Consider the following 26835-nt stretch of genomic DNA (forward strand, 5'->3'; position numbering starts at 1 on the left):
CCACTAAATGGCAAATATTATTATAAAATAGATTTTTATTAAAACAAATTGAATGTGTTCTTCAAACGTTCACAAATCTATTTTGCTCTCCCCTGCTTCAATCACACAATCAATACTCTTTCATGGCTGCTTCCTCTTCCTCTTCTCCTCAAACAGACACATGCCTTAACTTCATCACTCATCTGCTCAAAGCTCTGAAAGACGCGATGATGAGTGTCTTCTGCCATGATGAAAAACCGGAGCAACTTTCACAACCACTTTCTCCAGCAATTGCCTCTTCTTCCTCTTCTACTCGATTGAAGCATCAGGTTTTCTTGAGCTTCAGAGGTGAAGACGTACGCCTTAATTTCGTCGCTCATCTACTCAAAGCTTTAAAAGACACGGGAATGAATGTTTTCTTCGATGAAGAAACACTAGAAAAAGGGGAGCAACTTTCACAAGCACTTTCTCGAGCAATTGCAGCCTCAAATCTCTCAATAATTGTGTTGTCGGTAGACTATGCTTCTTCAAAATCATGCCTGGCCGAACTCTCCGACATCATGCGCCGCAAGGACACTCAAGGACATATTGTTCTTCCCATATTTTACCATGTTGATCCTTCTGATGTGCGGAATCTTGGTGGTAGTTTCAAAAAATCCTTCAATGGCCATGGTTCAAATAGGCTACCTCAAGTACAACGATGGAAAACTGCCTTTGCTGAAGTCGGTTAATTAAAAGGATGGCATATAGAAGGAGGCAAATTCGACAGGTAACTATATTTTTCCCATCATCTTATATTAATAATCATTATTTTAGATTTCGTATATAATTATATTTTTTTATTATTTGGTAGACCTGAAACTGAGTACATCAAGGATATTGTTGAATATGTTATAAAGAAGTTGATGAGTGGCAAATTTAAAAGTGCTTCTGCAGAGTTAGTTCGAATAGATGATCAGAAACAGACGATTTTGAGGCTAATTGAGCAGGAAGACAGTCGTCTAATAGGACTCTGGGGACAAGGTGGTATTGGCAAAACTACTCTCTCTGATGTTATATTCAATGAAATCTGTCATGAGTTTGAAGGTAAATGCTTTGTTCTAAATGTTAGAGAGAAATTTAAAACACAGGGGATGGAATCATTACGAAACGAGCTTCTTTCGAAACTCTTAAACCAAGAAATTCATGTAGACACCCCCTCAATTGGGTCAACCTTAATCCAAGAGAGGCTAAACAATAAAAGAGTACTTGTTGTCCTTGACGATATTAATGACTCAGACCAAATAGATTGTTTTGGTGTTAAACAGTTTGGTGATGGAAGTAAAATCATTGTAACATCAAGGGATAGACAAGTACTTAAGAATGGAGGTGTTGACAAAATACACGAGGTAAAAAAGTTGAATAGAAATGACTCTCTTCAACTTTTTCCTACATTTGCATTTAAACAATTGAATCCCGCTGTTGATTTTCAAGATCTATCGAATAAGTTTGTAGAATATGCCCAAGGAAGTCCACTTGCGCTTAGAGTTTTGGGTTCAAAACTATATAAAAAGTCTAGAAAAGAGTGGGAAAGTGAGGTGGATAAACTAAAGGAGTATGCCCAACCAAAAATTTCACAGATTTTGAGGAGTAGCTTTGATGACTTGGATGAACTAGAGAAGAATGTATTCCTTGATATTGCAATCTTCTTTAAAGGAAAACTCAAAAAAGATGTAGAAAAAATTCTAAATTGTTGTTATAAGGGTGCTGTGTGTGGAATAAGCAACTTGATCGACAAATGCCTGCTTGATAGCAAATATGAAGATGAACGGATTTTTATGCATGATATGCTTGAAGAGATGGGTAAAGACATTGTTTGCAAAGAATCTATAGACCCTGGAAAGCGTAGTAGGTTATGGAGTGCTAAAGACGTGTATCAAGTGCTCAGATATAATAAAGTAAGTCCAAACTATATTTATAATCTTTTTATTTTTTATATATTTGTGTGATTTTAATTAAAAAGTGTAAAAATTCAATTAATTAAGTGTCCTCAAATGTTAACATATTTTATTATTTGAAATCTTTTTAGAGTTTAAGTTTACTACACAAATCATTGTGAATGACCAATGTCTTAGAATATATAACATTGGATGTTCACAGTGGTATATTGAATTAGTATCTGCATTGCTTTAGAAAAAACAAAACAAAATTAAACATTTTCTAATATATTTACTTTTATGATGGAATGCGTATAAATTTTTTGTGTTAATAATTTATAAATTGGTTTTTGTTGTTAGGGATTAATCTAATTCAAGGAATAAAGTTAGACATATCTCAAATTGATAATTTGTTGTTAGGGGATTAATCTAATTCAAGGAATAAAGTTAGACATATCTCAAATTGATAATTTACGGTTACATCATTCTACTTTTGAGGGCATGATTGATCTTAGAGTTATCTTCTTCTACACTTCCGATACGTTATGGGATAAGTGTCTGGCAGAGAAGCTTCTTGCAGACCAAGTTGATAGTGTATTTCTTCCTGATGAGCTAAGATATCTTTGTTGGGATTATTGTCCATTCAAATCTCTATCAGGTTTTAATCCAAAAAATCTTGTTGTGTTGAAATTATCAAATGGCGGTATGGATCATCTTTGGAACGATGATGAACATCAGGTATATTCTTTCATCCTTTCTTCGTCAATATTTTTAAAAGTTAAAAGTTATTTATATAATTGATTGCACCTTATCAAAAGTTTTAGAAATAAATCTAAAAGATTTTATTTTATTTTATTTTATTTATTAAAAGCAACATCAATATTTGATCTATTAAAGAGGGGTGAATTTATACTCCATAATGCATCAAATATAGATTTGTTATTATTTTATTTTCATTTTTGATACTTCCCAAAGTAATTGTATATGATGCACTATAGTTTTTCTTTGCACAGGTACTTGTTAATTTAAGGGAAATTGTAGTTGTTGGCTGCAAGAATTTAAGGAAGATCCCAAGTCTATTAGGAGCCATCAATCTTGAACGCCTTGATTGCTCTGATTGTAAAAATTTGGTTGAACTTCCTTGCCTCAATCATTTGGCATCACTTAAAAGGCTTCAACTTAAGGGATGTCATAAACTCAAGAAGCTTCCCGAGATCCCAAATAACTATCCTTTTTTAGTATTACAGGAAAGTGAAATAGAAGAAGTGCCTGATTCAATTGAGCATCTCATCGGACTTAAGAGCTTGAACTTGATGAACTCAAAGGTAAAAAAAGTATCAAGAAATATTTCAAAGTTGGAATCTCTTAGTGGTCTGACTCTTAGTCATTGCCCATTAGTTGAATTTCCGGAAATCCCAAGAAGCTTAAGAGTATTGAACTTACCTGGAACTCATATTGAAGAGGTGTACCTGTCTCTCGACTCCCCAAGTAATCTTCAGACCTTAAATATGAGTGGCTCAAAGGTAAAAAATGCATCCATCAAGATGGAATCCCTTCGTGATCTGAATCTTAGTGATTGCCCAATAGTCAAATTTCCCGAAATCCCAAGAAACTTGAGAAAATTAAACTTATCTGGAACTCAAATTGAAGAGGTGTCCTTGTCTCTCGACTCTCTAGGTAATCTTCAGACCTTAAATATGAGTGGCTCAAGGGTAAAAAGTGTATCGATCAAGATGGATTCCCTTCATAGCCTAGATCTCAGTCATTGCCCAACGGTCGAATTCCCAGAAATTCCAGGAAGTTTAAGAGAATTATATTTATCTGGGACTCAAATTAAACAAGCGTCCTTGTCTTTAAACTCTCTAAGCAATCTGGAAAACTTATATATGAGCCGCTCTAGCATTCAAAAGCTAGAGTGCAATATGTTCGGTACGAAAGAGATTCCAACTTCACCAAACTTTCGGTTTATAAGCTTTGATACTTTGGCAGTGGACCATTGCGAGAGTCTTAAATTACTCTCCGAGCTTCCACCATATATTCGAGACTTGGACTCAGATGGCTGCACATCATTAGAAAATGTATCATTTGCAGATCACTATTTATATGCTCTTGATTCTTTAGAAGATGAGATTATTGTGTTTGACATGTCATTCTATAATTGCTTCAGCTTGAATCAAGAGTCAATTGATAACATTGAGGCAAATGCCATGCTCAAATTTGAATCCCTACTAAAGAAACAAAGCTGGACATGGGAGTTTCCTTATCTTCAATATAGATTATTTTGCTGTTTCCCGGGAAACAAAATTTCAGCAAATAAGTTCGAGCATCAGAGCCCGAGTTCTTCATTAGTTTTGAAGATAGCCCCAAATGGGTCCAGTGGGAGAAGATTCTTGGTCTTTTCCATCTGCCTTGTGGTCGATCTCACGCGCTGCCACCACTACGATGGAAGTGTTCAATTTATCTGCAAATACCAACTGACAGCAGCTGGTGGTGGTTATAAACAGTTCATAAGTGAGTGGAGTTCCTTTATAGAGGATGAGACAGGGTGGAAGTGTATGGGTGATCATGTGTTGATTTTGTTTAGTGAGGGTATGGTTAAAAAAGACAAGGATTATGAGGAGGCTTCATTTGAATTCTACATTAAAAATCCCTATTACAAGGTAGAAGAAGGAGAAGTAATTGAAGACGAATATATAAAGGTGGACAAATGTGGTGTACATGTATCTTATGTGGATGAAGAACCCAGCACCACCCCCACAACATGAAAGTCCTAGCCACACTTAAGCACTAAACCTAATTCTTCAGTCGCATAAGTAAGTGAGCTTTATTTCATCTGTAGTTTTTGTAGTATAAGTTATCCATAACCTAGAGATTAAGCTTTGACATTCTAAATTTGATTCCATGAAGGGAATGAAGATGACAGAACAGAGACAATAGGGAATGACAAATCTTTGGAGCTTAAATGATGCCACTGCTTAATTGGAGTTTTAGCCATACAAGGAGGAACAACTAAGCTGTAAGAACTTTAACTTGGTTTACTGAATTCTTGCTTTATCAACAGATTTGCCTTCTTCATTCTATTCATCATGGCGTAACTTAATATCTTCTTTTCTTGGATTTTGTATCAGATCAGTTAATCAAGAGCCGCAACAAGAGTGTCGGCTACGACGGTGTGAGGAGCGTCAGGGAAGTCACCTTCGCTTCCGGTCTTCCGGCTTCGATGAGTACCAAAAGGCTCGATATTTTGGACGACGCGAAGTGTGCATTGAACTTCTTTTTGGTAATAGTGTGTCTTGAGCTTTAGGGTCATCGGGGATGAGCATAGGCCGAGGAACTACAGGTTAGTCACTTCGGTCAATGAGATCTATAATGAAAGTAAAGCCTACACCATTGTATTGAGCTTTAGAAGCTTAGGGCTTCGTTTTTACAATGATAATTAATCTTAGTGATACATGTACGAATGGGGTGAAATTTATTAGATTTCAATCATCAAAACTACCAATTTTCAGACTTGAGAAATCAGCAAACTTGCGATGACTTTTTGGATGGGATTTTGACATTTCTGGGTTGAGACGTCTTCATGGATTTGAATATCTATCTCTTAGCTTCGAAACGCATTTTGAATCACTAGCTTCTGAGTTAGGGAGCTCAAGTTATGACTGTTTTAGTGAAGATTGCATGAGCAGAATTTTTGAACGGGATTATGACGGGAAATACGAGTTTCGGGCTTTTAATTCGAGTTTAAATTATATTGGGTTCAGGTTTTAGGCTTAATTTTTACTATATATTTATTTATCAGCTCTTATTATTTTATTATTATTTTATTCCAAATTTTTTTATAATTATTAAGTATTTTAAGTTATTTAGGAATTTTATGTTAAGGTGAAGGTTTAGTTTAAAACTACTTCTTATTTAGATTAAATTAGAGTTGTAGTATACTTAAGAGTTTTTATTTAGCTAGCCTATATATAGGCCTTTACATTGTACACAATTTATACAATTTACTATTATTCTATTTATCTTTTGAGTTAATAAATTCTCTCTAGGTTTTTCTTTTCAAGATTTATTTTAAAAGAGTTTTAACAATCTTTTTTTAGATCGTGGGGATCATCTTCAAACTATTTCTTGCCAAGGTTTTTGTCTTGGAGGGGAAATTAGAGTCGCTTGAAGTAGGTCGTAGATTTCTTTGTGTTTGTAAGGCTTCTTAGGACTTCTACACGCCACGTTCTATCTTTCCATTTATCTTCTTTACTCGCTTCCTTAATCTTTGATTTATTATTTTATTTTAGTTATTTAATTTTTTTTATTTGACTTGGATTCAATTTTGTTTCAAGTTGCGCCAAAATCCAAATTTCTTTCCGAATGTCTACAGTCTTAAGTCAAATTAGCGACTTTGACAAACTTTATCACTTATGTTATTTAAATCCCTGATTGAATTGGTGTTACGAGTCAATTGGACACCATCTCAAATAGAAAAATTGCTAAAATTTCCTTTTGTATTTAAAATATATTATATTGTTTGATGTTACTTTAATCTTTTATTTAAAAATAAAAATATACATATGGTAGGATTTGAAACCATATCAATTGCATTAAGAAAATATTAAATTTATCACTCAAAGATTTATTTTAATATTTTAATATATTTTAATTTCCATTTTATTCACAATTTAATTTAATTTCTTTTTATTTTAGCATCGTACATATTTCATAAGTTACTAATTTCTAATGTTACATGTGAAACCAATAACTAATCTTTCGCATTTTATAGGAAGGTAATCCAAAACCCCCACTACCCATGAAAATCTTCGTTTGATTACAAATCTCAACCAGTAAGAACACGATGAATTAATTAAAATGGCTTTTTTTGGTTTAATTTTCAAACATCTCCTATCTAAACTTGCTTTTGAAAGGTTTAATTTATTATTAAAAATACTTTAAATTTATTTATATATTTTATAATTAAAATTTATTTAAATTTATGAAATTTTGATTTATACTAAAGGTATGCTTGGTTGGGTGGAAAAGTAGAAGGATGGAAAGAGGGAATGGAAAAGTGAAAAAAAAAAAATTTGAGTGTGCTTAGCAGGAAAAATAAGTAAGAAAAAAGAAAATAGAAGAGAATCATTTTTCATCCTAATGCATAAAAACCAATCATTCCAATTACAAGATGACAAAAAAAGAGAGAGAATGCATGTTAGTTTAATATTATGCATTTTTCCAATGTTATATTTTCTTTTCTCTAATTTTTCGACTCTACCAAGCTAGGATGGAAAGAAAATACTTTTCTTCGAATTAATCTTTCTTGCCATGTAATGCCTCAAATTTTTAGATTTTTGAGTGTGTATATTTGTCAAGTAATTTGATGTGGTATGATGATTAAGTGCCTTGGATGTTTGCTTTAGATCCTATGTTCAATTCCTTTGTTTTGGACTTATCTCTTAAATTTTGGCTCGCATGATTATTTAGGCTTAAGAGAAAAGATTGTATGAAACAATAACGCCACGTCATCTGTATCCCTTTCCAATAGTTTTATGCCACATCAGTATTTTTATCCTGAATTTTAAGATTTTATCCTGAATTTTAGTATTTTAAATCCTGAAATTCAGGATAAGAGTACTAATGTGACATAAAACTATTGGAAAGGGATACAGATGACGTGGCATCACTGTTTCATACAATCCTTTCTCTTAGGCTTAAATTAATTTCTTTATTGGGTTGTGATAATGATAAGTCTAGTGGTTTAATGGTTAAGTTTCAACGTATTCTTAGCTGTTAAATTTGAATCTCGGTGGGAGCATGAGGAATGTTTTTGTTACTTATTTTGCTAGTAGTTGAGTTTATTTTGGGGATAAGTTGTTAGAAAATATATTATCTTAATTTTTTTTTTGACTTAATTCTCAAATATCACTAATTTGTTTTCAAAAGTAACCGTCTCAACCCCCCCGCCCTTTTTTCCACGTTCTGTTTTGTTTTCCCTATTGCTATTATCTTTTTTTTTCTTTTTTCCCCTTCCTTGTTCCTCTTTTTTTGGGTTCTTTCTTATGGATTCTTGGCTATTATCCATTAAACTCTATTGTGTGTTCGTGTGGTCATATCCCTCGCATAATAATTCTTTCGAAAGGTAAGTACTATTCGATTGTTTTTATGGTCATTTTGTTATTAGTTTGTTTTGGTAAAGTGATGGTTGCTTGGTTATTATTCATGTTCGAAAATGTGATTAGTGTATTTGTGGTTCTTGTTAGGTGAAAGGGTTATGAACCAAGACCCCTCAGCAGAGTAGGCTTAGTTTTGGACGCTATTTCGAAGAAGTAAGTAACTGAATTGTGCTTTAGGGTCTGAAATTTCGATCTAAGGATGTGTTCTTGGATGGATTTTATTGTGATTAATTAGCGCAATTTGATGGAAGAATGTAGGTTTCGTGTTTTGCAGACACGTGGTTAATCAACCCAACAATCAGGTGTGTGAAAATGACTCAAAAACTCAGTTGAAATTCGAATAAATCGTAAAACAAGGGTTGTTTTCTGAAACTGCCCAGCGTCACATGGTCGTGTGTCAGGCCATGTGGTAGGCCGTGTGTGTTTTTGCAATCCATATGGGTAGGTCGTGTGGACCACACTGGATAAGCTTTTGGGCTGAATGGGCCTTTTTGGCAAATTTTTGGGCTTGATTTAGTGTCATTTGAGGGACTTAAGGTTTGGGTCCGTAGGCATCATACGAGGCCGAAAAAATGTAAGTTTTAGTATGTAATAATATATGGATAAGGTTAGGAAGTATGTTAAGTAAGATATGTTACAATTAAACCAAATGCTATGTTATAACTTCTATGAAAATATATGTGTACATGCCTTGTGATATAAGATATATGTATGTATGACATATGATTATGATATGCATGTGTTTTGAAGGGTGGGTTCTAATATGATGGAGGAAGTGTTATATGGCAGTTTATGCTGCAATTATGACGGCTAGACCACAAATTTATGTATGGCAGCTCAGTTGTAAGTATATGAGTGGCACGTCGCCACATATTGGTATAATTGGATGGATGGACTCTTGTTGTCCTATATGGTGTGATTGGCTAGCTGGAAGGAGATGGTGTGTAGCGGATGGAGGTAGAACATGATATGATATGATATGATATGATAATTAAGATATGCTATGTTATGATTTGATGTAATATGATATGCTATTATTCAATATGATATGATACTTAAGGTAAGATTTGTATGAAATCTGATATGATAAGAAATATTATGAGATATGCTATGAGACGTTCTGATACATATGCATGGTTGTACTAAATTAAGGGTTTAAGGGTTTAATCACACACTGGGCTTAAAGCTCACGTATTTGCTTGATTTGTTTCAGGTGATTCTCCGACTTAGGATTGGACGGTGACTCTGGAGCTTGGGTTTCATGTTTTGGCTTAAGTATTATGGATTTTCTTTATGTTTAATATGGATGTTTTGGATTTTCTTTGGTTTTTCGGACTTTTGGACGTTTAAAGTTTTGTTTAGAACATTAGGATTATTTTTTTGTATTTATTTCGTAATAGATTTTAACTTTTAGTGACGCTTAACTTAAGATAACTAAAAATGAACCAAAGTTTTGAAGATTGAACTTCACTAAGGTGTTTTATCTCACAAACAAATCAAATGTGTTAATATGTTTTGGTAAAAATTACAAAAGTGGTTTTCTTCTACGATCTCACGAGTTTTCAAATAATTTATTGATTCGTTTTCAAAAAAGTTGGATTTTCTTAACGTGAAATTGATTTTTCTTTTGAAAATTAGGTGATTGGGTTATCATGTACGATGTAATCTCCACAATCCGACCGTAGCGGGTGTTACATGCCAAACACACCCATGGAAAGAAAATTTATATTTACATCTTTCTATATTTTTACCCCTTGAATTTTTAGTCTTTCTAATTTTCTTTTCACTCCACTATGCAAAGCCTAAAAGTCTGATCAAAGTAGCTCATGTCATGTATGTGTGTGAATCTATTTTTGTGTAACACATAAATTATAATTCAAATGCATTAAAATATAAATAGCAAAAATTACTAAACAAATATTTAATATTATATTTTATTTAAGTAAATTATTTTGGATAAACTACACTACAAGTCATTCAACTATGCTAGAGTTTCTTTTTTGGTCTCTCAACATTTTAAACTTTCAAAACGTCACCTAACTAATCAAGTTTATATTTTATTTTTGGCCTATTACTATTAAGTGTTTGGCGGAGGGTGAGGTAGCAGTTCAAAAATTGGTATAATAACAAATTTAACCCACAAATTTTACATGTGTCAATTTAGTCATAATTTAAAAACCTAACCCTTAACATTTACATGTTATCTCAAATTTGTCCTAATCCTAAAACATAAAAAAATATAAAAAGAAATTACTCATCCTTTCTTTTTGCTAATAAATTTTCATCAATAATTTAATAGAAAAATTATCAAATAAGGGAGAAAGACTTTAACTTGGGGCGGGGGCGAAGCCAAAACAATTTTTTAGGGGGCGGATGAAAATTTAATTTTTTATAGTCTATATATTTATAATTTTTAAAAGATTAAATCGAATTTTTATAATTTTAGTTAATTTTACCTTTACTAGTTTAAATTTTTTAAAAAATCTCAAAGTCCTAAGTAGTAATTTTACATTTTAGGGGGGCCAAGGCTACTGCCAACCCTCCTAGATTCGCCACTGACTTGGGGGACAAAAAAATTTTGATTTTATGCTCATTTAAACAAAAGATACAATTAAAAAAAAGAGAGAGAGAGAGAGATTAAATTGCCTCAAATTTATCTAATTTATGTAATTATTTATAATTTGTGAGTCATACTGAATTGAATGTAATTGTAACACTCGAAATACACTTCTAATACTGAGTCAAACAAATTACACTCTCCAATTCATATAAGGGATTGAAATTTGAAGGAAAATTGCATGGGTAATTAGTTGGGATGACTTTCATTATGTGAGATAAATAAATCTTGACAATCAGAATTTTTTATAATTATAAAGCAATATAATTACTACTCAATAATTACTCTTTCTTACAATTACTTTATGGTGTCCAAACACATTTAACTCGCATCTTAAAAGCTAGATTTTTTCACTTCTGTACCTTTCAAGAAAACTATTAGTGGATGCTTATTAAAAAAGAATTTAAAAACAATAAAAATATGGTTGAAGTACACAAACAACCATCCAACTATTAGTGTATTTTTACTTTGGTCACTTAAGTTCAAAAAAATTCTATTTTAGTCGCTAACATCATCCAGAATTGATGTTTCGATCACTCTTTCATTAAACCGAATGACAAGAACATTAATGACTAAAATAGAATCATTTTTAAACTTGATGGACCAAATCAGAAACACATTAATAGTTTAGTGATTATTTGTATAGTTAGCCCAAAAATAATGATGGATCAAATTAGTTGGGATATTATAAGCATAAGTGAAAAACAATCAATCCAAACGTTAGGTACACAAGTCTTAATTATCAAAATTCAGCATTATAGTGTAATCATCAAATGTATTGAATGTTTTTGAAAATACTTGATTCCAAGAAAATTTCAAGGGTTAGGTACACATAACATTTGTTTGAGAAATGGTGATGGGTGTGTGAATATGAAAGTGAAGGTCGTCCAGCGAGACAAAATTGTGATGCAAATCATATATTTGTTAATGGTTTTCTTTATTGACCGGAAAGGCATGAGTTGGGTTTGATAATTAAATAGATATTAAGCAGGAATTAATATAAAGATGGCCAAATCAGATGGGATTATTATAATGTAAGAGAATTGTCAAGTTTACTTGGTAAACCAATTGGATACTTATTCAACCCTTTACTGACGGCTTAAATTGTCACAAAATTCATTCATAGAACATTTGGTCTATGTTGTTGCTGTAAATTAAAGGAGATAATGGGAATATCGCTTAATTTACTTTTTATAGACAATTTTACCATTGGTACAGGTATTATCAAATCAACATAACAGTGTCTATACCGATAGTTGTTACTTTAACAACAATTAGAGAGGTTTAGACCTATTCCGACGGCCATATATTTCGACGTAAAAAGAGTATACCTATGGTACATGTGCCAACAGTTAAATTTTCATTGGAATACTCGTGTGCATAATTGAATTAAAATTAAAATTTTGTGTGTATAATTACACAAATTAATCAAAGTTCATATTATAATACATATAGATAAATCCCAAAACTATACATAAACTATAGTTTAATATACAATTATGTACATGAACTTTGATTTTGTGTAATTTTATATATGAAATTTTGATTTGATCCAATTCTTATAAATTATTAACACAATTATTGATATAACATTATTTTATGCTTATATATTGCATACATAAATAATTATATTTATCAAATATAAAAATAAATTGATGTATTTATTTCTTTAAATGTGTATGATTAAATCAAAATTAAACTTTCAAGTATACATTTAAACTACAATTAGAGTTTCTTGTATATAACTGTACCAAATGAAAGTTTATGTATACAATTACACATTAAATTAAAGTTCATATATAATTTTAAATTTATCCTCATACACATGAATTAAAGTTCCTGTGTAATTTTAAAATTTATTCATTTGTTTTAATTATTAAATTTCGACATAAAAGGAAATTGTTGGGGTGAATTTCTTTGCAGGAATTATATTTGATTTATTAATTAGTTTATATCTATTTCAAACGAATGTAGCATTAAAATATAACAATTTTTTACATATAGATAATGAGTTTTCTCTTGTGAAATTATCTTTGTATAAAAGATAAATTTATTTTAATGTATTAGAATTTATATCTTCTTATTTCACAATAATATCAATGTCATCCAAATTAATACTTAATCAAAAATAATAATAATTCTTTAATCCTACTCATAAAGTTAAATAATTTATACTACCACATGAAAAAAATTATCAATGTATTAAAAATAACACTTAAATAATTGGATAAATTTATTATTATTATTATTATTATTATTATTATTATTATTATTATCCAGCCCTTTCCTTTACCCATTTTATTGTATTAACTAGAAAACAATTTTATTATAATTAAGTATTGCTGACTTTTACTAAATGGCAGATATTATTATAAAATAGGCTTATTAAAAAACACAGAAGAAATGAAATGCAAAATATGATGAATGTGTTCTTCAAAGGTTCACAAATCTATTTTGCTCTCTCTTGCTTCAATCACACAATCAATACTCTTTCATGGCTGCTTCTTCTTCTTCTTCCTCTTCTCCTCAAACAGACACATGCCTTAACTTCATCACTCATCTGCTCAAAGCTCTGACAGACGCAATCATGAATGTCTTCTTTCATGATGAAACACCGGAGCAAATTTCACAACCACTTTCTCCAGCAATTGCCTCTTCTTCCTCTTCTACTCGATTGAAGCATCAGGTTTTCTTGAGCTTCAGAGGTGAAGACACACGCCTCAATTTCACCGCTCATCTACTCAAAGCTTTAAAAGACAAAGGAATGAATGTTTTCTTCGATGAAGAAACACTAGAAAAAGGGAAGCAACTCTCGCAAGCACTTTCTCGAGCAATTGCAGCCTCAAATCTCTCAATAATTGTGTTGTCGGTAGACTATGCTTCTTCAAAATCATGCCTGGCTGAACTCTCTGACATCATGCACTGCAAGGACACTCAAGGACATATTGTTCTTCCCATATTTTACCATGTTGATCCTTCTGATGTGCGGAATCTTGGTGGTAGTTTCAAAAAATCCTTCAATGGCCACGGTTCAAATAGGCTACCTCAAGTACAACGATGGAAAACTGCCTTTGCTGAAGTCGGTAAATTAAAAGGATGGCATATAGAAGGAGGCAAATTCGACAGGTAACTATATTTTTCCCATCATCTTTTATTAATAATCATTATTTTAGATTTCGTACATAATTATATTTTTTTATTATTTGCTAGACCTGAAACTGAGTACATCAAGGATATTATTGAATATATTATAAAGAAGTTGATGAGTGGCAAGTTTAAAAGTGCTTCTGCAGAGTTAGTTGGAATAGATGATCAGAAGCAGACGATTTTGAGGCTAATTGAGCAGGAAGAGAGTCGTCTAATAGGACTTTGGGGACAAGGTGGTATAGGCAAAACTACCCTCTCTGATGTTATATATAACGAAATCTCTGATAAGTTTGAAGATAAATGCTTTCTTCTAAATGTTAGAGAGAAATTTAAAACACAGGGAATGGAATCATTACGAAACGAACTTCTTTCCAAACTCTTAAATCAAACAATTCATGTAGACACCCCCTCAATTGGGTCAACTTTAATCCAAGAGAGGCTAAACAATAAAAGAGTACTTGTTGTCCTTGACGATGTGAATGACTCAGACCAAATAGATTGTTTTGGTGTTAAACATTTTGGTTATGGAAGTAAAATCATTGTAACATCTAGAGATAGACAAATACTTAAGAATGGAAGTGTTGACAAAATACATGAGGTAAAGAAGTTAAGTAAAAATGACTCTCTTCAACTTTTTTCTACATTTGCGTTTAAACTATTGAATCCCGCTGTTGATTTTCGCGATCTATCGGACAAGTTTGTAGAGTATGCCCAAGGAAGTCCGCTTGCTCTTAGAGTTTTGGGTTCTAAACTATATAAAAAGTCTAGAAAAGAGTGGGAAAGTGAGGTGGATAAACTAAAAGAATATGGCAAACCAAAAATTTCACAGATTTTGAGTAGTAGTTATGATGATTTGGATGAAGTAGAGAAGAATATATTCCTTGATATTGCAATCTTCTTTAAAGGAACACCCAAAAAAGATGTAGAAGAAATTCTAGGTTGTTGTTATAAGGGTGCTGTGAGTGGAATAAGCAACTTGATTGACAAGTGCCTGCTTGATAGCACATACTTTAAAGAGATTGATATGCATGATATGCTTGAAGAGATGGGCAAGGACATTGTTCGCGAAGAATCTACGGACCCTGGAAAGCGTAGTAGATTATGGAGTGCTAAAGATGTATATCAAGTGCTCAGATATAATAAGGTAACCCCTAATTGTATTTATATTTTTTTTCATATCTTTGTATAATTTTAATTAAGAAGTCAATTAATTATGTATTGTCAAATGTTAATAAGCTTTATTATTTGAAATTATTTTTAGAGATTAAGTATATGCACAAATCACTATCAATGACCAATGTCTCATGGGATTTTCACAGTGACTTATTGAGTTAGAATGCTTTAAAAAAACAAAATAAAATTAAACCTTTTCTAATATAATTACTTTTTTCCTAATATAATTGTTTAATTGAATGCCCATAAATTTCTTTGTGTTGATACTTTACAAATTGTTTTTTGTCATTAGGGGACTGATCTAATTCAAGGTATTAAGTTGGACATGTCTCAAGTTGATAATCTACTGTTACATTATTCTACTTTTGAGGGCATGACTAATCTTAGAGTTCTCTTCTTCTACACTTCTCGGGTGTTTGATGTTAAGTGTCCGACAAACAAGTTTCTTGGACACCAAGTTGATAGTGTATCTCTTCCTGATGAGTTAAGGTATATTTATTGGAAGTATTGTCCCTTCAAATCTCTATCAAGTTTTAATCCAAAGAATCTTATTGTGTTGAATTTATCACATGGTGATATGGAACATCTTTGGAATGATGATGATCATCAAGTATATTCTTTTATACTTTCTTCGTCAATATTTTTTAAGTTAAAATGATTTATATAATTGATATATCAATGAATAATTCATGGCACAGTTTTTAAAAGTAAATTTATAAGATTTTATTTTATTTATTAAAAAAGCAACACCTATTAAAGATGGGTGAATTTATACTACATAATGCATCAAATATAGATTTATTATTATTTTATTTTCATTTTGATACTGCCCAAAGTAATTATATATAATGCACTATAGTGTTTTTTTTTTTTTTTGAACAGGTACTTGTTAATTTAAGGGAAATTGACATTAGTTATTGCAAGAATTTAAAGAAAATTCTTAGTCTATTAGGAGCCATCAATCTTGAAATCCTTGATTGTAGAAGCTGTGAATGTTTGGTTGAACTTCCTTGCCTCAATCATTTGGCATCACTTAAACCGCTTGAACTTCGGGGATGTCGTAATCTCAAGAAGCTTCCCCAGATCCCAAATCACTTTCCTATTTTATCATTAGAAGAAAGTGAAATAGAAGAAGTGCCTGATTCAATTGAGCATCTCATCAGACTTAAAGGGTTAATCTTGTGGAACTCAAAGGTAAAAAAGGTATCAAGAAATATTTCAAAGTTGGAATCTCTTCGTATGCTGGATCTTGGTAATTGCCCATTGGTTGAATTTCCAGAAATCCCAAAAAACTTAACAAAATTGAACTTATCTGGAACTCAAATTGAAGAGGTACCCTTGTCTTTCGACTCTCTATATAATATTCGGACCTTAAATATGAGTGGCTCAAGGGTAAAAAATATATCAATCAAGACGGAATCCCTTCGTGATCTGGATCTTAGTCATTGCCCAATGATCGAATTCCCAGAAATTCCAGAAAGCTTAAGAGAATTAAATTTATCTGGGACTCAAATTAAAGAAGCGTCTTTAGACTCTCTAGGTAATCTTTATAGTCTAGATCTCAGTCATTGCGAGAGTCTTAAATTACTCTCCGAGCTTCCACCATATATTCGATACTTGGAATCACGTGGCTGCACATCATTAGAAAAAGTATCATTTGCAGATCACTATTTATATGCTATCGATTCTTTAGAAGATGAGATTTGTGTGTTTGACATGTTATTCTATAATTGCTTCAGCTTGAATCAAGATTCAATTGATAACATTGAGGCAAATGCCATGCTCAAATTTGAATCCCTACTAAAGAAACAGAGCTGGACATGGGAGTATCCTTACCTTCAATATAGATTATTTTGCTGTTTCCCAGGAAACAAAATTTCAGCAAATAAGTTCGTGCATCAGAGCACGAGTTCTTCATTAGTTTTGAAGATAGCCCCAAATGGGTCCAGTGGGAGAAGATTCTTGGTCTTTTCCATCTGCCTTGTGGTCGATCTCACGCGCTGTCACCACTATAGTGGAAGTGTTCAATTTATCTGCAAATACCAACTGACAGCAGCCGGTGGTGGTTATAAACAGTTCATAAGTGAGTGGAGTTCCTTTATAGAGGATGAAACGGAGCGGAAGTGTATGGGTGATCATGTATTGATTCTGTTTAGTGAGGATATGGTTAAAAAAGACAAGGATTATGAGGAGGCTTCATTTGAATTCTACATTGAAAATCCCAATTACAAGGTAGAAGAAGGAGAAGAAATTGAAGACGAATATATAAAGGTGGACAAATGTGGCGTACATATATCTTATGTGGATGAAGAACCCAGCACCAACCCCACAACATGAAAGTCCTAGGCACACTTAAGCACTAAACTTGATTCATCAGTTGCATAAGTGAGTTTTATTTCATCTGTAGTTTTTGTAGTATAAGTTAGCCATAACCTAGAGATTAAGCTCTGACATTCTAAATTTAATTCGATGAAGGGAATGAAGATGACAGAACAGAGACAATAGGGAATGAAAAATCTTTGGAGCTTTAATGATGCCACTTCTTAATTGGAGTTTTAGCCATACAAGGAGGAACAACTAAGCTGTAAGAACTTTAACTTGTTTTACTGAATTCTTGCTGTATACAAGTGTTTGCACTGAGATTTTGAGACAATGCATGTTGTCAACAGATTTGCCTTTTTCATTCTATTCATCATGGTGCAACTTAATATTTTCTTTTATTGGATTTTGATTATCAGATCAATTAATCAAGAGCCACAACATAAGCGCAGGCTACGGCAGTCTGGGGAGAATCGGGGAAGTCACCTTCGTTTCGGGTCTTCCAGGTTCGATGAGTACGGAAAGGCTCGATATTTTGGACGACACGAAGCGTGCATTGAGCTTGTTTTTGGTAATAGCGTGTATTGAGCTTTAGGGTCGTAGGGAATGAGCATAGACTGAGGAACTACAGGTCAGTCACTTCGGTCAATGAGATCTATAATGAAGGCAGAGCCTACGCCATCGTATTCAGTTTAGAAGCCGGGGCTTCTTTTTGACAATAATAAATAATCTTTAGACTAAATATCAATTTAGGCTCAGTTATTAAAAAAGAGAAAATGTTATCTATATTGTTAATTGCTGTAATAGATCGATTGAACATCTATTCAATTAGAAAAATTATTAAAATATTTTTATATTTAAAATATATTATATTATTAGATGTTATCTTAATCTTTTATTTAAAAATAAAAATATGCATATGTTAAGATTTAAAATTATACTAGTTGCATTAAAAAATCTTAAATTTATTACTCAAAACTTTATTTTAATTTTTTATAAAATTTAATTTTATTGTACTTTAAATTTTGTTTTACTCACAATTTAATTTAATTTAATTTTCATTTTAACATTGTACATATATCATATGTTACTAGTTTCTAATGTCACATGCATTGCACGTGATTCTATGTACTTAATTTTTAATTAATTTTTATTTACAGATTTTTAATTTGGGTTTAGTTTGAAATGGTGGGTTGGTTTCATGATAGAGCCATTGGACTTAGAGACCATGGTGCATGTGATTTTATAAATTAAGCTTTGACCTTCTAAATTTGATTCTATGAAGGGAATGAAGATAACAAAAAACAGAGCCAATAGGGAAAGACATATCTTTAGAGCTTTAATAGTGCCATTGCTGAATTGGAGTTTTAGCAATACAAGGAGGAAGAAGTAAGCTGTAAGAGCTTCAATTTGTTTTACTGAACGCTTGCTTTATGCCTGTGTTTGAACTGGTTTGCCTTCTTGATTCGATTCAACATGGTGCAACTTAATATTTTCTTTTCTTATCAATTTGGGCTTAAATTTCATTGTATGTAACTACCTCTCAAGTTGTTTGAGCATTGTAGTGAGGAGATATTTAAGATTCATACTGACTAGTTGTGGATTGGTTTAAATTCATAGGGAATTAATGGTGCGTCTTTGGAAAGGCCATTATAGTTGGACATTTAACTATACAAAAGAGGAGGAACAAGTAAGCTTTCAATTTCTTCTACTGAATGCTTGCTTTATACTTTGTGCTTGAACTGAGATTTTGAGGCCATTATCTATTTGGGATTTGCAGAGATAGTGCTGTTGAATATTGCAGTGAAAATTTCAATTATGGAGTTCGGAGATTTGAATGCATTAGCAAAAAAAGTTTAGGGGTTTCAAGTTAAGAGTTCATAAGAAAGCTTCCAGATTTGGTGCTCAATTCATGTCATAGGCTTCAATTTTAAGCAATCAAATGATTGTTCAGATTTCAGAATGAAGTTGCTAATCGCACGGCCAAAACTGTTACTACTGGATTCACAAATTTACAACTGTTAGAAGAACTTCCAACATCAGTATAGGATTTTTTGCTGGCTAATCGCAATCATGCTTTTACGCTGCTTTAATTTTATATTTTATGTTGTAATCATTTAATACTGTTTTTATCTTAAAAAAATTGATATTCGAGATTTAATTATATCGTATCTCCATTTTGACTGATTTTTCCTTCAATGATTATTATTTTTTTCTTATAAAAACACATTTTAATTTAATTTTAGTAATGGTTTAATTTGCTTTAATAAAAAATTGGATTTATTTCTATTTTAGAAAATATTAATAAATAGATTATTCTCTTCACCGTCTTGTCTCATTGAAATGTGGTGTTGACATAAAAGTCCAAAGCACCATGCACTAAACCTAAGACATTAGTTGCATAAGTGGATCTCATTTCATTTTTGATATTACCATACTTTTCTACGATTGTTAATAGTAAGTTCTTAACTTATAAACTGCCTATGATAGAAAATGAAGCACTTTATACAAGAATTTGAATTAATATTTTGAGAGAATGCAAGTTGCCAACAGAGTTGCCTTGTGGATTCTATTCATCGTGGTTCAACACAAATTTGAAGTGTTTTATTGAAGCCCAATTCAGTGTTGGTGAAGTAATTTAAAAGGAATAAATCATAGATAAATTGGTGGGCTTATGTTGATCCCATAGAGAAACCCAATAAAACTAGACAAGAAAACTATAATAAATCCAAATCAATCATTTAGTCTTAGTTGGAAGTGTTAAATATGACTCCTATTTTCAATCAAATTTGAGAAATAATCTTTCAGTTAAACTCTGTTTACTTGTTTCAATCAAATACTGATTAGTTTAGATTATTTTATTATTATTTGACTTATGAATTTAGCCTATAAATAGGCTCTTTTACAACCTTAGAAAATATGCCCATTAAAAATTAGAACTCATAACACATTTAGAGAATTTTGTGTTTACGTTTTGTGGGTTCTTTGTTTTCGAGTTTTCAGGGTTTAGTTTTTATCTCCATCTTTTTGTACTTTTCATTCTTTTGCCATTATAGTAAAATTATTTTTGCCCGTAGTTTTTTATCCTCTTTGGAGGGGTTTTTTCACGTTAAATTTGGGTGTTCAATTTCTTAATTTATTCCGCTATTTTATTGTTCGTTTCTTAATCGGGTCGAAATCCTAACAAGTGGTATCAGAGCTAGTTCAATTTTCATAGATCAGCCGGTTCAGATATGGCAACAACAAGGTTTGAAATTGAGAAGTTCGATGGTGAGACAAATTTCAATCTGTGGAAAGTTCGGATGATAGCAATTCTAGTTCAATCAAGCTTGAAAAAAGTTGTTACTGAGAAAAAGCCTGAAAATCTAAATAAAACAGAATGGGAAGAGCTTGATGAAAAGGCTTTGGCTGCAATCCAGTTGTGCCTCGCGAATACGGTATTGCAGGAGGTATTGATGGAGAAGACCTTATCCGCCTTGTGGAAAAGGTTAGAAACTCTTTATGCGACTAAGTCTCTCGCTAATTGTTTAGTGTTGAAACAACGTCTATTTATGTTTCGCATGAACGAAGATGAGCTTCTTAGAGATCACATCAGTCAATTTATTACTCTTTTAAATGATTTAAAGAATGTTGAGATTCATATTGACGATGAAGATCAGGCTATGCTATTATTGTGCTCTTTGCCTCCTTCATACAAGTCTTTCAGGGAGACCCTGATTTATGGCAGAGACAAACTCTCGTTTGAAAATGTGAAGGGTCATTTGTTAAGTAGAGACAAACTCGACAATGAGCTTCATTTGGATAGCAAGACAGATAGGCAAGCTTCTGTTTTTGTAGCATCAAAGAAACGAGACAAAAGGTGTCGCTATTGTAAAAAGTTAAGTCACATCAAAGCAGATTGTTATAAACTGCGAAATAAAAGACTTGCTGAGAGTAACGAGGAAGATGTAGCTGGTGCTAATTTGGCCGATGAAAACGGTGATGATTTCTTGTTAGTGTCAACGAGCGATAACTCCAAGCTCACATCCGAGTGGATCCTAGATTCGGGATGTTCTTTCCACATGTGTCCCAATAGAGAATGGTTCTCCACATACAGTTCAGTTGAAGGTGGAATTGTGCGCATGGGGAACAATTCATCTAGTAAGGTAATTGGTATTGATACTGTTAAAATTAAGATGCACGATGGGACGATTAAGACACTCTCAGATGTTAGGTATGTACCTGATTTACAAAAGAATCTCATCTCCTTGAGTATTTTAGACTTGAAAGGATGCAGAATTAACATCGAGTCGAGCTGCATTAAAGTATCTCGTGGAGCTCTCATTTTGTTAAAAGGTAAAAGAATCGGCAGTCTCTATATTCTGAAAGTTTTACAGTGACCGGTGAAATCGGACGTCCCTCGTCCGTTACGGAGTTGAAGTCAACTCGTTTGGAGCGGCGGCAACTTGGTCATAGGAGGGAAAAAGATATGACCATTTCATTGAAGAGAGGTTTTCTTTTGGATGCAGGTTTTGAAAAGTTAGAGCACTGTGTTCGTGAAAATCAAACCCGAGTTAGTTTTGATTTGGCAGTGTACAAGTCGAAGGCTAGAAGTCTTCCAGTTTCTAAGCACAAATTCGACTCAGTTAATTCCCTGCATAGTTCAAGATAGGCTCGTGGGGGGTTTGGCAAAGATGGTGTTGTGGAAATATGAGTCAAGGTGGAGATTTGTTAAATATGACTCCTATTTTCAGTCAAATTTGAGAAATAATCTTTCAGCTAAACTCTGTTTACTTGTTTCAATCAAATATTGATTAGTTTAGATTATTTTATTATTATTTGACCTATGAATTTAGCCTATAAATAGGCTCTTTTACAACCTTAGAAAATATGCTCATTAAAGATTAGAACTCATAACACATTTAGAGAATTTTGTGTTTACGTTTTATGGGTTCTTTGTTTTCGGGTTTTCGGGGTTTAGTTTTTATCTCCATCTTTTTGTACTCTTCGTTCTTTTGCCATTATAGTAAAATTATCTTTGCCCGTGGTTTTTTATCCTCTTTGGAGGGATTTTTCCACGTTAAATTTGTGTGTTCAATTTCTCAATTTATTCCGCTATTTTATTGTTCGTTGCTTAATCGGGTCGAAATCCTAACAGGAAGTGTAGAGTTGGTTTTAAGAATTTAGTCACTCTATTTTTTAGATTTTAAAATTTAACTTCAATTGTTAACCTTATTAATTTTTTTTGCTAAATTTGTTAGTGTGACATTTTGAAATTAAAAAAATCCACTTGATAGCCATGTAACTAAAAAAAAATTGATGTTTTAATGAATCTGAATTTAATAAAATAATTTTAAGAGTGTTAATAGTTAGACCTGAATTTTGAATTTTAAAAAGTAGAAAGACTAAATTTCTAAAATAAAAAGAGGACCTATTATATATTTTAACCTTAATATTATTAGAGATGTTTTTATTTTGTTCATGTCTGTTTTATGATCTATATATATTTATAATTTGTGCTTCGGCTCCCAACAAATTCTGACACTTATTGGCATATTCGAGCCAAATTGAGTTAATCCTATTTATTGAACTCAACATTATATTTTAGTAGTTTATAAGGAATTCCATCAAAAGGTAATTCATGAATAGTAACAAAAAGTTTTAAAAGTTATTTAAGAAGTGAATTTTTTCTATAACAAACCGTTAAAATTGGAGGAATCTCTGTCTTTTGTTAGGAAGCTGCTTATGATAGATTATAATTCTTCCGTATAAAATTAGGGTGTCCTTTTGTCAAGCTTCGTTTATTTTACTAAAAAAAGGTCAAAAACAGACAAAAATCAATTACAGCCAAGCGTAAAACAACATGAATCTGTTGACACCAAGTTTTGTAACATAGTATTGTTGCTCTGTTTTTCGGCCAAGTGAATGATCAAACATGAAAAGATTATTCCAACAGTTAGTGTAGATGTGTACATAAAGCTTAAGACAACAAAAATTGATTATTTCATAAATAAATAATAATAAATTAGATCTGAATTATATGAAAGAATTTTGTGCAGTGTAATGACAGGTGAAGGCGAAGCGAAAATTTTTTTAAAGGAGGCCGGATGAAATTTTAATTTTTATAGTTTATATTTTATAATTTGTAAAGGATTAAATTGAATTTTTATAATTTTAGGGGGCAAAGTGTAAATTTACCTTTACTAATTTAAAATTTTAAAAAATTTAAAGGGTCTAAAATAAAATTTTCTATTTTATGGGGGGGGGGCCCATGCCACCCAGCTCGCCCACGATGACAGGAGAGATTTAACTTAAAGATGTTAATCAAAATTAATTAATGAATAAAAGGTAGCATGAAATATATTTAGATTGTCATGCAAATTGTTATATTTAAAATTTAATATTTCAATAGTATTTTTAAAAGAATAGTAATTTGACTCTTTTTTAAAGGTTAATGATTAACTTTGACTTTTTTTAAAAAATTAAGGGATAATTTAAGAAAAGATGTAAAAATTTAGACATAAGATCTTTTAGTCAATTTAACTCGGATTCGCTTCTAATTCTTTAAATTTGTGTTTTCTATACTTATGAGAGCATTTCAGAGTAAAATGACCAAAAAATGAGTGAAAATTGAAAAATCAGAGTAAGTTGCAGGAGTCACAAGAATACGAGGCCCCTTAAGATTAGAGTTCTAATGAGGAAAAAAAATTTTAATTAGATGAAAAATAGGAGACACACCCAACAAATATTGTTGAATTTGGATAATTAATAATTATGTAACTAACCTTTGGATTATTTTATTTTATTTATTTAATTTTCTTTTAACCTTTTCTTTTTGAAATCAAATCAACAAAAGAAGCACGGTTTAGCAAGTAAACTTGACAATACTTTTAATATTGATAATAATCTCAACTAATTTCGCCATCATTATTTTAGTTTTCTTTTAAAATTTTTAATTAATATCTGTTGAGCGAGTTTTAATTTAATTAATATTACCATTATTATTAATGTAAAAAGATTTGAGTTTAAAAATACTGCAACACATTATAAATAAAGTTGGAAAGAGATTTATGAATAATTTCAACCATCCATCAACGGCAAACTGTCAGAATTTAACCATTTGCTTAACATTGTCCCATAGGAAGACCTAGACTTTTGTGGGTAAACGATATAAAGAAAAGAAAGAAGACTCTGTCATTTCCTGGAAAGTGTGAGGCTAATCTCCAGTCGTTGCCTTTGTTAAATCTCATTGTCGTTTAATACTAGGATACCAACGCTCCCTTTGTGTATTTTCCTCTCTTCTTCCTCAATCTCAAAATCCATCCTCTTACATGGCTTTTTCCTCTTCTTCTCGGCCAATGAATCATCAAGTTTTCTTGAGCTTTAGAGGTGAAGACGTGCGCCTTAACTTCGCCTCTCATCTTCTCGAAGCTTTGAAAGACACCGGAGTGAATGTCTTCTTCGATGAAGAAAAACTGGAAAAAGGGGAGCAACTTTCACAAGCTCTTTCTCGAGCTATTGCGGCTTCAAATCTTTCAATCATCATTTTGTCTGTAAACTATGCTTCCTCAAAATCATGCCTCGCTGAACTTTCTGACATCATGGACCGCAAGCACACACAAGGACATATTGTTCTTCCCATCTTTTACCATGTTGATCCTTCCGATGTGAGAAATATTGGTGGGGGTTTTACCACATCCTTTGAAGAGCATGAATCGAAGAGATCTGTTGATGAAGTGAAGCGATGGAAAGCAGCCTTTGCTGAAGTTGGTAAACTAAAAGGGTGGCATATAGAAGGAGGCAAATTCGACAGGTAACTATACATTTTCTTTTCATCTTTTTATATTTGACTTATCATTGTTTTAACTTTAAACTTTTTTTTGTTTATTTGCTAGGCCTGAATTCGAGTACATTAAAGATATTGTTGATACGCTAAAAAAGAAGTTGACGAATAGCGAGTCTAAAAGTGCTTCTGAAGAATTTGTTGGAAAAGATGATCAATGAAAGACTAATTTGAGGTCGACTGGGGAAGAAGACAATTATGTAATAAGATGATTTTGAGGCTGGTTGATGAAGAAGACATTTGTTTGTTAGTTTTATGTTGTCTTTGGGTTTGTCCTTGTTAATTGTTGAATGGTGTCTCCCTGAATAAGTTCGTAGGCGATTGAACTCGAAAATTAGGATTAACAATGTATGATGCACAAATTCTTGCATGATTGTGCTTTGCTTGTTGATTCTTGAAAGACTTTTATATGCTTACGTTAAACTTAATCTATTTACAAGATTATGGTAGAATATGATTTTTATGTGATTTATGTATGTTTGGTATTTTAAAATCATGTTACCTAAATCCAACCCAACATAGTTTAATTATACAAAGTAAAAAACTCGAATTCATTCAACCAGGCTATATGCATGGAATTACGTTAGATGGGTGTGTAAAAGTTGGGGTCCTATTTGCAATCGTGTTACTTGCTTGAGTGCCCAATAAGAGTGTTCAATTTTTGTTAATAATTTTCATTTATTTGTATCTTTGGATAAATATTGGACACGGATCAAAATAGATGCTATTAATGGCATAAGCTTGATCAGGTCTTCTTTAGCTTCAAGAAACAACACAGAGAAAAAGGAGAAGAGTATAACATTTATTGACAGTGTATGTGAAGATGTAAATTAAAGGACATAATAGGAATTCCACTTAATTTACATTTTATCAACAATTTAACTATTGGTACTGGCATTATCAAATCAACATAACAATGTCTATACCAACAGTTGTTACTTTAACGACAATTAGACCGTAGATATAGACATTTAGACCTATTCCAACGACCATGTATTTCGACGGTAAAAGAGTATACCAAGAGTACATGTGCCATCGGTTAAATTTTCATCGGAATAGCACTTTTGATAGTGTTTTCAGACTTATAGGGGACGGATTTTTCTAATTTTAGTGACAGTTTGGAGTCGTCACTGAATGACTGTTTGTTTGTAGTGATTGCCTATGATAGAAAATGAGTGCTTTAATAAACTGAAACCAACAAGGATGAATCTAACTTGTTCTACTTTATAAATTGATTGTCCTTTAACTAAACATGTTTAGGCTATTCTAGCATTGCTCCTCATTCTTCATTTCTCGATTTCAGATGATTTGGGCTAGTTGGTCGTTAGTGATAGGTGCTGCAGTGTAGGTTTGCGGGCACATAATTTAAATGGTTTTTAATGCAGAAATTCATTGGTTTGCTTCATGGATCATGATGGTGTGACCAAATTAAAATTGGTTGATTATTTGTAGTTTATCTAATTCAATTTTTTAACCCACTAACATAGCCACCCACCTTATATTATCCTCAAATTATTTATTGCATACAAGAATGATTATCTATGCCATATATGAAAATTATTTGATTAATTTATTTTTATTAATATGTATAATTAAATTAAAATTAAAATTTTATAAATAAAATTATACAAATAAAAAATTATATATTATAACACATAGATTAAAGTTCATGCATAATTTTAAAATTTATCCACCAAACTAATG

The 26835-nt window shown here is 31.9% G+C and overlaps 4 protein-coding genes and 3 long non-coding RNA genes across 10 annotated transcripts; all 7 read left to right on the forward strand.

Moving 5' to 3' along the window:
* Positions 1-122: 122 nt before the first annotated feature.
* On the forward strand, positions 123-710 carry LOC108471164 (disease resistance protein RUN1-like). The gene has a single exon (XM_017772765.2). The coding sequence runs from the start codon at positions 123-125 to the stop codon at positions 708-710; it is 588 nt and encodes a 195-aa protein (XP_017628254.1).
* An 8-nt stretch (positions 711-718) lies between these two features.
* LOC108471760 (disease resistance protein RUN1-like) lies at positions 719-4083 on the forward strand. The gene is made up of 5 exons (XM_053020386.1): positions 719-735; positions 833-1916; positions 2316-2633; positions 2909-3973; positions 4063-4083. The coding sequence occupies exons 1-5, from the start codon at positions 719-721 to the stop codon at positions 4081-4083; spliced, it is 2505 nt and encodes an 834-aa protein (XP_052876346.1).
* A 24-nt stretch (positions 4084-4107) lies between these two features.
* On the forward strand, positions 4108-9518 carry LOC108471162 (uncharacterized). Of its 4 annotated transcripts, none has more exons than XR_001869463.2 (6): positions 4108-4708; positions 4803-4911; positions 5024-5235; positions 8141-8206; positions 8289-8355; positions 9267-9518. It is a non-coding gene; the product is annotated as an uncharacterized LOC108471162 (long non-coding RNA). The 4 variants fall into 4 exon arrangements; XR_008272816.1 differs by having other exon boundaries at positions 4109-4708; positions 8305-8355; XR_008272818.1 differs by having other exon boundaries at positions 4109-4708; positions 8312-8355.
* Positions 9519-13070: 3552 nt separating this feature from the next.
* On the forward strand, positions 13071-17327 carry LOC108471758 (disease resistance protein RUN1-like). The gene is made up of 4 exons (XM_017773327.2): positions 13071-13796; positions 13881-14961; positions 15283-15600; positions 15873-17327. The coding sequence occupies exons 1-4, from the start codon at positions 13165-13167 to the stop codon at positions 17325-17327; spliced, it is 3486 nt and encodes a 1161-aa protein (XP_017628816.1). The 5' UTR covers positions 13071-13164.
* A 141-nt stretch (positions 17328-17468) lies between these two features.
* On the forward strand, positions 17469-18155 carry LOC128282523 (uncharacterized). The gene is made up of 2 exons (XR_008272820.1): positions 17469-17574; positions 17729-18155. It is a non-coding gene; the product is annotated as an uncharacterized LOC128282523 (long non-coding RNA).
* A 510-nt stretch (positions 18156-18665) lies between these two features.
* Positions 18666-19518, forward strand: LOC128281670 (uncharacterized). The gene is made up of 3 exons (XR_008271924.1): positions 18666-18705; positions 18930-18999; positions 19090-19518. It is a non-coding gene; the product is annotated as an uncharacterized LOC128281670 (long non-coding RNA).
* A 4856-nt stretch (positions 19519-24374) lies between these two features.
* Positions 24375-25583, forward strand: LOC108473005 (TMV resistance protein N-like). Its single transcript, XM_017774574.2, has 2 exons — positions 24375-25101; positions 25184-25583. The coding sequence occupies exons 1-2, from the start codon at positions 24620-24622 to the stop codon at positions 25290-25292; spliced, it is 591 nt and encodes a 196-aa protein (XP_017630063.1). The 5' UTR covers positions 24375-24619; the 3' UTR covers positions 25293-25583.
* Positions 25584-26835: the final 1252 nt, after the last annotated feature.

The sequence above is a fragment of the Gossypium arboreum genome, chromosome 10, assembly GCF_025698485.1.
Source record: "Gossypium arboreum isolate Shixiya-1 chromosome 10, ASM2569848v2, whole genome shotgun sequence".
Classification (NCBI taxonomy): Eukaryota; Viridiplantae; Streptophyta; class Magnoliopsida; order Malvales; family Malvaceae; genus Gossypium; species Gossypium arboreum.

Bases quoted from the DNA above. Each gene is read 5' to 3' on its own strand.
- LOC108473005 (XM_017774574.2), top strand. From the start codon at position 24,620: ATGGCTTTTTCCTCTTCTTCTCGGCCAATGAATCATCAAGTTTTCTTG. The intron at 25,102-25,183 runs GTAACTATACAT...TTTATTTGCTAG, and splicing joins GAAGGAGGCAAATTCGACAG to GCCTGAATTCGAGTACATTA.
- LOC108471760 (XM_053020386.1), top strand. The intron at 1,917-2,315 runs GTAAGTCCAAAC...ATTTGTTGTTAG, and splicing joins AAGTGCTCAGATATAATAAA to GGGATTAATCTAATTCAAGG. The intron at 2,634-2,908 runs GTATATTCTTTC...TTCTTTGCACAG, and splicing joins GGAACGATGATGAACATCAG to GTACTTGTTAATTTAAGGGA.
- LOC108471758 (XM_017773327.2), top strand. From the start codon at position 13,165: ATGGCTGCTTCTTCTTCTTCTTCCTCTTCTCCTCAAACAGACACATGC. The intron at 13,797-13,880 runs GTAACTATATTT...ATTATTTGCTAG, and splicing joins GAAGGAGGCAAATTCGACAG to ACCTGAAACTGAGTACATCA. The intron at 14,962-15,282 runs GTAACCCCTAAT...TTTTGTCATTAG, and splicing joins AAGTGCTCAGATATAATAAG to GGGACTGATCTAATTCAAGG.
- LOC108471164 (XM_017772765.2), top strand. From the start codon at position 123: ATGGCTGCTTCCTCTTCCTCTTCTCCTCAAACAGACACATGCCTTAAC.